Source organism: Tiliqua scincoides, chromosome 3 (genome assembly GCF_035046505.1).
Source record: "Tiliqua scincoides isolate rTilSci1 chromosome 3, rTilSci1.hap2, whole genome shotgun sequence".
NCBI lineage: Eukaryota > Metazoa > Chordata > Lepidosauria > Squamata > Scincidae > Tiliqua > Tiliqua scincoides.
This window is the reverse complement of record NC_089823.1, coordinates 58,650,444-58,660,093: the sequence shown is the minus strand read 5'-3', so window position 1 is coordinate 58,660,093 and position 9,650 is coordinate 58,650,444. Positions and strand designations below refer to the sequence as shown.

The 9,650-nt window shown below is 44.4% G+C and overlaps 1 protein-coding gene across 1 annotated transcript in view; it reads left to right on the top strand.

Moving 5' to 3' along the window:
- The first annotated feature begins 1,048 nt into the window (after nucleotides 1-1,048).
- LTN1 (listerin E3 ubiquitin protein ligase 1) overlaps nucleotides 1,049-9,650 on the top strand; it is a 37,819-nt gene continuing 29,217 nt past the window's right edge. Inside the window, exons 1-6 of the mRNA XM_066620215.1 lie at nucleotides 1,049-1,178; nucleotides 3,724-3,927; nucleotides 6,152-6,250; nucleotides 6,630-6,860; nucleotides 8,293-8,345; nucleotides 8,586-8,766. Of these exons, the coding sequence (XP_066476312.1) occupies nucleotides 1,137-1,178; nucleotides 3,724-3,927; nucleotides 6,152-6,250; nucleotides 6,630-6,860; nucleotides 8,293-8,345; nucleotides 8,586-8,766 (810 nt within the window). The 5' untranslated portion in view covers nucleotides 1,049-1,136. The remainder of the gene's footprint in view (nucleotides 1,179-3,723; nucleotides 3,928-6,151; nucleotides 6,251-6,629; nucleotides 6,861-8,292; nucleotides 8,346-8,585; nucleotides 8,767-9,650) is intronic.

Below are 9,650 nucleotides of genomic sequence, written 5' to 3'. Positions count from 1 at the left end.
ACTATGTGTTTCAAGTCATTACATGGAAATAAATTACCCTTCTTTTACTGATGGAGGACTTTGGGTTCATTCAGTTCCAGATGGGCTAGTATCTGGAAGTTGGAGACTCTTACAACCACATGGTTGCCTATTGTAGCAGAAGGGGGCAGGCAGTGTGTATTGTGACATTAAACTGGTTTAACCCCCAGAACGCCACCTTGAAGGAGACAAAATAATTTTTTTTGTTCACATTTTTATACGGCCTTTCCTCCATGGAGGTGTACCTAGTTCCTTCCCTCCTGTAGTCCTTACGACAACCCTGTGAGGTAGGTCAGGCCGAGAGACTGATTAGCTTGAGGGTTACCTAGGAAGCTTCATGGCTGCATGGGGATGATTTGAACCTGGATCTTCCCAGTCCAGCTGACCAGAACCACTACACCATTCTAGCTTTAAAACCATAAGGTGACCAAGCATTTCTACATGTTCCTGAGGTTTTTGAGGGCGTGATATGACCACTGTCTGGTCTCCAAACTGCATTTTTATACTGCCCTTCCTCCAAGGGGTTCATGGTAGTGTATGTGGTTCTTTCCCTGCTGTTGTAAGGAGCAGGGAAGATGTGTAGTGGGTGGGGAGGCAGGTAAGGCAGTGCCTCCCTGCCGCAGTCCTGCGAAAAGAGCCGCTGCTGTGGGAGGTGCCGCCACGTGTGAGTTGTGAGTGTTTGAGCACCTCCCACAGCGGCGGTGCTTTTCGAAGGACTCTGGCGGGGAGGCACTGCCTCACCTGCCTCCCCACCCACTGCACATCATCCCTGCGCCTTACAACAACCCAGTGAGGTAGGACAGGCAGAGAGGAAGCTTCTTGGCTGAGTGGGGCCCTCAGCCTGGACCTCCACACCATGCGGGCAGCCCACTCCTTCCACACTTTCCTGGGAGTAAGCCCTATTGACTCCAATGAGTAGACAGGCCTGGGCTTGGGCTGCGAGAGGCGGTTCCCAAGCGCAGCACAACCTTCGGGCGTCACCGGCAGGCGCGGCCCTTCGCAGCGGAGAGGGCGGCGCGGAGGCGGCTCCGGCGCCAGCGCTCCTCCTCCGTCGCGGAAGCGGCCCGGCTCTTCCCTCGCCCGGGACCAGCTGTCTGCGACTCGCCGCGGGCGCTGCCATGGGGGGCAAGAACAAGCAGCGGACGAAGGGCAACGTGCGGGTGAGCGGCGCTTCTTTGGGCCCGAGAGGCGGCCTCCCTTCGCGGGCCTGCGCTCCCCGCCCGCCCAGGAGGCCAGAGGCTTTCCACAGGGCTGCCTCGTTATGGCTCCTCCTGGGCTTGGGTTGACTCTTTCCTGACACGTGTCGGAGCCTGTTCCCACGTGCACTTCAGTCCCCCCCCCCTTATTTGGGTGTGTGTGACATGGGAGTTAAGAGCAAAAAGGGTTCAGAGTTGGGCCCTCTCTCTGGAGCTCGAACCCGGAGCTGCCCCTGATCTGGAAACAGAAGGGCTGTTCACGCGTGACCTTGGGGCCCGGAGACTGCCTGCTTTCTTCCCCACATCTGTGGGTTGAATAGAATGGGCTGCTTTAGATCAGTGCTTCTCAATGCTTCTCCTCCACTGTGCCACTTCACATGGTCTGCCTATTCAAAGCACCACTGGAAGTAACTGGCAGTGACATCATTGCCAGTTACTTCTGGGTTGGAGGGTCAGATGCGCCCAACAAACACCAGTAAGAGGCTCAAGGTGGACAGGAGGGCTTTCCTGAGCGCGGAAAAGCCTCCTACTGCTTTGGAGCCTCCTACTGCTGTTTGTTGTGTTGCGTTCCTGGTCTTGCTGCTGGGTGGCAGGTGTGCAGGGGTCCTGTGAGTGCCACCAGGTGTGAAGGAGTCCTGTGAGTGCCACCAGGAGTGCAGGGGCCCTGTGAGTGCCACCAGGTGGGGCCTTTGAGAGCCACCAGGTGTGCAGGGGTCCTGTGAGTACCACCAGACACCTCCTCAAGTACCACTGGTGGTACCCATACCACTGGTTGAGAAACAACTGCTTTAGATGACAAGTCCTCTGGCATTTCTCCCTTCTGCACAGGGGAACAGGGACATGTTTTTGTCTGCCCTGCTGGTGTGGCTGCCCCACACTTACGTGTGGACAAAACATCCAAACAAGATCCCTCTGTGGGGGTTGATATCTTACTTCAGTGTGTGCGTAACTACACATGCACATACCACAGTCTGTTTCTGCTGTACAAAGGTTGTATATGTGCGCATAACATATTGTGTAAATAGCCGTTTAAAATACATTCTGGATACTTGTGAATTACTAGATAAAAACACGTGAATGGCCAGAAGGTGAATTCAGTTGCCAGTTTCCTGCTGTAACTGGTCCAGTGGCATCCACATGGAATTCATACCACAGAAGTGTAATCACATCTTTGTTCTTGGTCCTGGTTAATGAAGGATTACTGTTACTTTAGGTTGTATTTTTTAGCTAAGAAATAAGCTGCAATCCTAAATACACTTATGTGGAAATAAGATTACTTCTGTGTAGATACACATAGGCTTACACTGCCAAAATCTCCACTTCTGTTATCTGTTTATAAACAGGAAATGAAAAGATGGGGAAAAAATCCATCCTTTTATCACATTCTACTTTTTTCCTTGTTCACACAGTTAATGTAACACATTTGTGTTTTACTCTGCAAAGTAAAACACATTACTCTGCAAAGCATCATATACCTTTATGGTGCTGCATAAGTAATAACGTAAAATAATAAAATCATTTCAGGAACAGGTCCGAACTTGGTCCAGAGAGTTACAGCACAAGCCTATGTATGTCTACTCAGAAATAAGTCTCATTGGGTCTGATGAGGCTTATTCCCAGGAAAGTGTACAAAGGATTGAGGCTTTAAATATGTTAGGGCCAAATCCTATCCAAGTTTCCAGTGGGGGTGCAGCTGTGCCCACAGGGCATGTGCTGTATTCTGTGGTGGGGGGGGCAGTCATGGAGGCCTCCATCAGGTAAGGGAAGGTTTGTTCCCTTTTCTCAGGGCTGCATTGTGGCTGCACCAGCACCAGAAAGTTGAATAGGACTGGGCCCTTAGTCAGGAAGATACTCTACTATCCTTTCTTATTTACAGTGTCCTGACTCAGTTTTCAGTTTTCAAATGATAAATATTACGAAACTAAGCACTAAATATATTTAGTACAGAAAATGATAATTACTGTATTAAGAAAATAAAAGCAAGTTCTGCCACTTTTCCCCCATTGGTTCATAGGCCACTCTTCTAGCCATGTATGCAGTTAATGGCAAAGACTGTGTGTATATGTTGCAAGAGGATAGAGAACAAGAGGTCCCTGACACAGTCAGGATCTACCCTTAATGCAAAATATCAAAGGACTACATTAGTTTAAAAACTTAATAAATACATATTATGGTTGTTTTAGACTTGGTGCCATTTTGGCTTGTCTGCTGGAATTTGTCCTAAGTGTAGAATTGTGAGAACAGATAAAAGTGGTGGTTGAACCTTTGAACAAACAAAAATGCAGCTAAGGTTCTGAATATTAATATGCTGGTATCTGAGCAACAGCTTTCAAGACATGGAGCTAGTTCTGACACTTAGAACTGTGTTCTGAGACAGGCAAGCATGACAGAGGTACAAAATTGCAGGTGATGGACACAAAAATGAACTCAAACAAGGTTTTTAGTAAAAGTAAATTTCAGAAATGTTCTGTAAAAGTGATTCTCTCTCTCACATATTGTTTTAAAACAGCCCTCCAGCAGTGGTAGAGCTGCTGAACTTCTTGCCAAAGAACGAGGAACTATTCCTGGATTCATTGGCTTTGGCTCATCTCCAAATGACCTAGGATATGTTCCTGCAATTCAAGGAGCTGAAGAAATAGACAACCTTGTAGATGCAGATTTTCGAATGGTTCTGCGAAAACTTTCCAAAAGAGATGTCATAACCAAATTAAAGGTTGGTGGTTCTGCTCTAAAATGTTCTGCACCATCTAAAATGTTCTGCACCATCTTTAGACAGAAAAAACAGCAAGAGATATACTTTGAGAAAAAAAGGCAACCACTTCCAATTTTAAATAAATTTTGTGCCATAGGCTGTGAGTGTTCAGTTTAGTTGAAATTGCTGAATTGCTGGTGGTGGTTGTTTTATTATTGTAGTGTGTAATATTTGTTAGTCTGCCTAGGATTTTATGATAAGGCAGAATATAATTTTTTTGCATATAATGTTTTCATTTTTCATTAGTAAAGTACTCCTTGTGTGTGGTCATATAGTTAAACTAATTTTTAATATAAAGTATTGTATATAGTTAGTTTGCAACCTTCAGTCTCGAAAGACTATGGTACCACGCTCTGAATGGTGGTTCTGGCACAGCGTCTAGTGTGGCTGAAAAGGCCGATTCGGGAGTGACAATCCCTTCCACACTGGGAGCAAGTGCAGTCTGTCCCTGGTGTGTCTCCCTGGCTATGGGCCTTCCTTTTTTGCCTCTTTGCCTCAGTCTGTTGGCCTAGTGTCTCTTCAAACTGGGAAAGGCCATGCTGCACAGCCTGCCTCCTAGCGGGCAGCTCAGAGGCCAGGGTTTCCCACCTGTTGAGGTCCATTCCTAAGGCCTTCAGATCCCTTTTGCAGATGTCCTTGTATCGCAGCTGTGGTCTACCTGTAGGGTGCTTTCCTTGCATGAGTTCTCCATAGAGGAGATCCTTTGGGATCCGGCCATCATCCATTCTCACGACATGACCAAGCCAATGCAGGCGTCTCTGTTTCAGCAGTGCATACATGCTAGAGATTCCAGCTCGTTCCAGGACTGTGTTGTTTGGAACTTTGTCCTGCCAGGTGATGCCGAGGATGCGTCGGAGGCAGCGCATGTGGAAAGCGTTCAGTTTCCTCTCCTGTATAATACTGCAATAAAGTATTGTATATTATCACATAGGAATAAACTGTACGAGAAAAATGAAATATTAATTTTGAAGTTTCCATCAGCTGGTTTTTTGAGTGTGTGGCTGCTAGTTTTGTAAAAGCCGTAGCATATTCATATTATCAAAACCCTGACTGATTGTTTTAGGAACCTGAAATGTAATTTGAGCTTCAGGACGTAATGAGCTTGATACTTGAAACAGACTTAATATTGTTTCAGTGTATTCACTAAAGCAAATATCATCCCAAAATATGCCCAACTGGTCATGTGCATAGGACAACAAAAGCTTATCTGATAATATGAGAGTAATCTGGTAAACAGAGTTTACTGAAGAGTGATGTTAAGAATCTTTGGGTATAGTCCAGAGAAAATCAGGCATGCGTATAGTAAATCCATTTGAAATGACTGGAACTTAATTGCATTGTGAAATGCTGGAGTCTGCCAGCCTGTGCTCACTTAGGGCCCAATCCTGAAACCTGCGGTGTCCAGGCCATCTCCACCTCCCAAATCCTCCCCTCCCCCTGTCCAGTTTTGCCCTCCCCTGTCCCCAAAAGCCATGCCGCCACCCAGTGATCTTGCTTATCTCCGGTGGTGGTGCAGCATCCACTTCGTGGCTCTGAGGTTCAGCACTGATTGGTTCTGGCTCAGTGCCAACACTCACTCCTTGCTTTGCGCTGTGAATGTGCTTTATGGAATGTTTGTGATTCCTGGAACTGGTGCTGAACATTATAACTGACTTCAGAATTGGGTAGGTATTTGGGAGCAAGTCCCATCAAACTCCTGACTATCCAACATTATCCTATACAGGTATATGTTTACTAAGGAGGTTGTTTACTTGTTTGGTGGGGCTTCTCAGGTAAGTGTGTATAGGAGTGCAGTTTGATTTCTGTGTCACATGTATAAGGTCCTTTTGTAAAATTTATTGGTTTCAACGGATGTGCAACTGATCCTCTGTGTGCCTTTTTACTTATAATTATGTGTTTGATGGGATTGACTCCCAGGTAAATGTATGCAGAATTGCACCCTAAGTAATGCCTTATTTCATTGGATTGTGGCCTTTGTCTCTGGGTTACCAAGTGATTCACAAGGAACTATAATTGCTGAATGAGTAAGGGCTGGAAACTTTGACAGATTTTTACTTGTTTATTTGCACAGTGCTCCTCTGTCCAGCCAAGACAGTTCAAAAATAATTACCATATCAGAAAACATGTGGTTAATAAATGATCAGCTATTGAAATCTTGTTAATTCTTCCACTGTTTTAATTTTAGGCTATGCAAGAATTTGGGACAATGTGCAAGGAGAGAGAAACGGAGATAGTTAAAGGAGTTCTGCCGTACTGGCCTAGAATTTATTGTAAAATTTGCACTGTAAGTACTGAAACATTGGAAGTATTGCAGAATCCTGTAAAAATGGCCCAGATTATGACTTTGAATATAATGTCGTAACTGTCAAGGAAATGAGTGCATCTTTTTAGTCCTCTTTGGAGCATTGATTATTTTGAAGAATGTTTCAAAACTTGGTATGTCATTTTTACAAAGCAGTGTGGGAAAGCTTGCACCAGTTTGTCAGTGATCGTTAATTTTTAATTGATATAAGTGGGTGCAGGTAGCTTTTATTTTTGTTCAAGAAACAACAGGGCATAAACAGAGTGCTTTAAGCTATGTATGTGTATTCTTCTGTGTATTTATTTGTATATTTTGGGTATTTAAATTGTACACACATATATGCTTCCAATGTTTATTACAGGATCATGATCGCCGGGTTCGAGAAGCAACACAGCAAGCTTTTGAGCAGCTTATTCTGAAAGTTAGAAAACATTTAGCTCCTCACCTAAAAAGTCTTATGGGACATTGGCTGATTGCTCAGTGTGATGTTTACTCTCCTGCAGCATCAGCGGCAAAAGTGGCATTTGAAAATGCTTTTCCACCAAGCAAACAACCTGAAGCCTTAGTGTTTTGTAAGGATGAAATCCTAACTGTGAGTTTTCCAGTTTGTGTAACTATTTTTAGCCTTAAGTCTGTAGAGTTTTGTCTTTTTAGAAAGCACAAAGATGTCTGATTTACAGCCCAATCCTGAGCTGCCTAGTGTGTGGGTCTGCAGCCGAACTGAAAATGGCTGCCGCTGCATCCTGCATGGGCAGCGCCGGTGGCTCCTCAGGAGAAGGGAACTTTTGTTCCATTCCCCAGGGTAAAGCGAGTAGCCCCACAATGGGGCTACTCGATTCTGTGGTGACCCAGGGGTTGGCTCAGAATCTTGCACCACTGGTCCCGCCTCCTTCCGGCCTGCTCCCTCCCCTGGCACGCCTCCTTCCCGCCCACACCTGCAGTCCACGTAACCGCTGAACAGCGGAGCACCAGTGCTCCAGCAGTGCTGAGGGCCGCAAACATGTCTTATGGCACATTTGCAACAGTGTGTGCCAGTGGTGAGCCGGTGCGCACTGCATAGGATTGGGCCATTAGAATTCTATTTATTACTGTATTTAGTATTTCTGGTACAGGTGATACTATAAGATATGAATTGTGCAAAAATGCAGAAGTAGATAATTTTATTATCTAAAGCAGGGGTGTCCAAAGTTTTTGGCAGGAGGGCCACATCATCTCTCTGACACTGTCGAGGGCTGGGGAAAAAAAGAATTAATTTACATTTAAAATATGAATAAATTTATATAAGTTTACATAAATGAATATATTAAAGATGAACTTATATGAATGAATGAAGATCTTGCAATAGCTCAAGGCCTTGCACAAAGCAAGACTGACCTTTCCTTTGCTGCCATTACTGCATCACAGACGTGAAACATCAAGAAGTGGAGGAAGCCCTTATCCCACAGCTCACACGAGAGGTCAAACAGTCACCTTCACTCTGAGAGCAGTTGCGTTGGGCCATTGTGTGCTCCAACACATCTCCAGAGGACCAGAGGCTCATTGGAGATTGGGGACTCCCTGAGGGTCGCATTGAAAGGCCTCAAGGGCCACATGTGGCCCAGGGCCGGGGTTTGGGCACCCCTGATCTAAAGGTATAATTAAGTTTAGTATATAAAAGTTTGTTATGTAAATACGGTTATTTAGTTAATATTAAATCAGTAATGGGGGATATATTACAGACCCTTCTAATAGTGGTTTCATACATCAACTTCAGTCATTAGCCTTTATACTAGCTGGTGCTATGAGTAGAAAAGGTGTTGTTTTACCAAAGTAAAAAAATACAGCTGCTATTGGACTTATCTCTAATGTGAACTTTTTAATTAGGAGAAAAATGCAGATGCACTTGTTTGTTCCAGATTAATTTCAAATGATATGCAATTGGAAGATAATAAAATTTAAGTGTAACTTAAAAAAAACACCGCCACATATGCTTATGTTTTTTTTTTCCCCCACTGAAGGGCATTTAATGCTTTTTTTTAATCTAGGTGCTACAAGATCATCTTTTGAAGGAAACACCCGATACACTAAGTGACCCACAGTATGTATAATGTCTGTATAACAGTTTACATTTGAAATGTTTCTTTTTGGAAAAGAAGTGAATAGTTTTGCTTTTAATTTCCATAGGTATGTAAACCAAGGAGATTTTTTGAAAAGGCTAGTATGTGAAAACATTGCTCCCGGTCTAGAACTCTGTGTGTATACTTTGAGCACCTCTATGAATAGGCTTTCTCAGTGACTACTGTGAAAGAGATATTTTGGATTCATTTCTTTCTTTCAGAACTGTGCCAGAGGAAGAAAGGGAAGCCAAATTCTTTCGACTTCTAACCTGCTCTTTGCTAGCTTTAAAGAAGCTACTTTGTATGTTGCCCACTAGTGAGAATAGTTTATTGGCAAAGAAGCTCGAGCCTCTCCTATCTCAAAGCAAGTTCTGGAAGTATGGCAGGCACAAGACACCTCAGGTATAATCACCTTTTTGCTCTTCAGTTTAATTTTAGAATCAGCTTTAAAAAGACACTTTAACACCTTAAGAAAAGTGTAAGCTATGATTGGCTGTGCTGAGCTTGTGTTTATTGGGGCATTGGGGCACATTGGGGCAAAAAATCAAAACTTCACATATAGGCTGATGGGTTCTGAGCTGTCTGTGACAGATCAGGGGAGAGATCTTGGGGTGGTGGTGGACAAGTCGATGAAAGTGTCGACCCACCCAATGTGCGGCGGCAGTGAAGAAAGCCAATTCTATGCTTGGGATCATTAGAAAAGGTATTGAGTACAAAACAGCTAACATTATAATGCCGTTGTACAAATCTATGATAAGGCCACACCTGGAGTATTGTGTCCAGTTCTGGTCGCCACATCTCAAAAAAGACATAGTGGGAATGGAAAAGGTGCAAAAGTGAGTGACTAAGATGATTACTGGGCTGGGGCACCTTCTCTATGAGGAAAGGTTACAGCGTTTGGGCCTCTTCAGCCTAGAAAAGAGATGCCTCAGGGGGGACATGATTGAGACTCACAAAATTATGCATGGGAAGGATAAAGTGGATAGAGAGATGCTCTTTACACTCTCACATAACACCAGAACCAGGGGACATCCACTAAAATTGAGTGTTGGGAGGGTTAGGACAGACAAAAGAAAATATTTCTTTACTCAGCGTGTGGTCATTCTGTGGAACTCCTTGCCGCAGGATGTGGTGACGGCATCTGGCCTGGATGCCTTTAAAAAGGGATTGGACAAGTTTCTGGAGGAAAAATCCATTATGGGTTACAAGCCATGATGTGCACGTGCAACCTCCTGATTTTAGAAATGGGCTATGTCAGAATGCCAGATGCAAGGGAGGGCACCAGG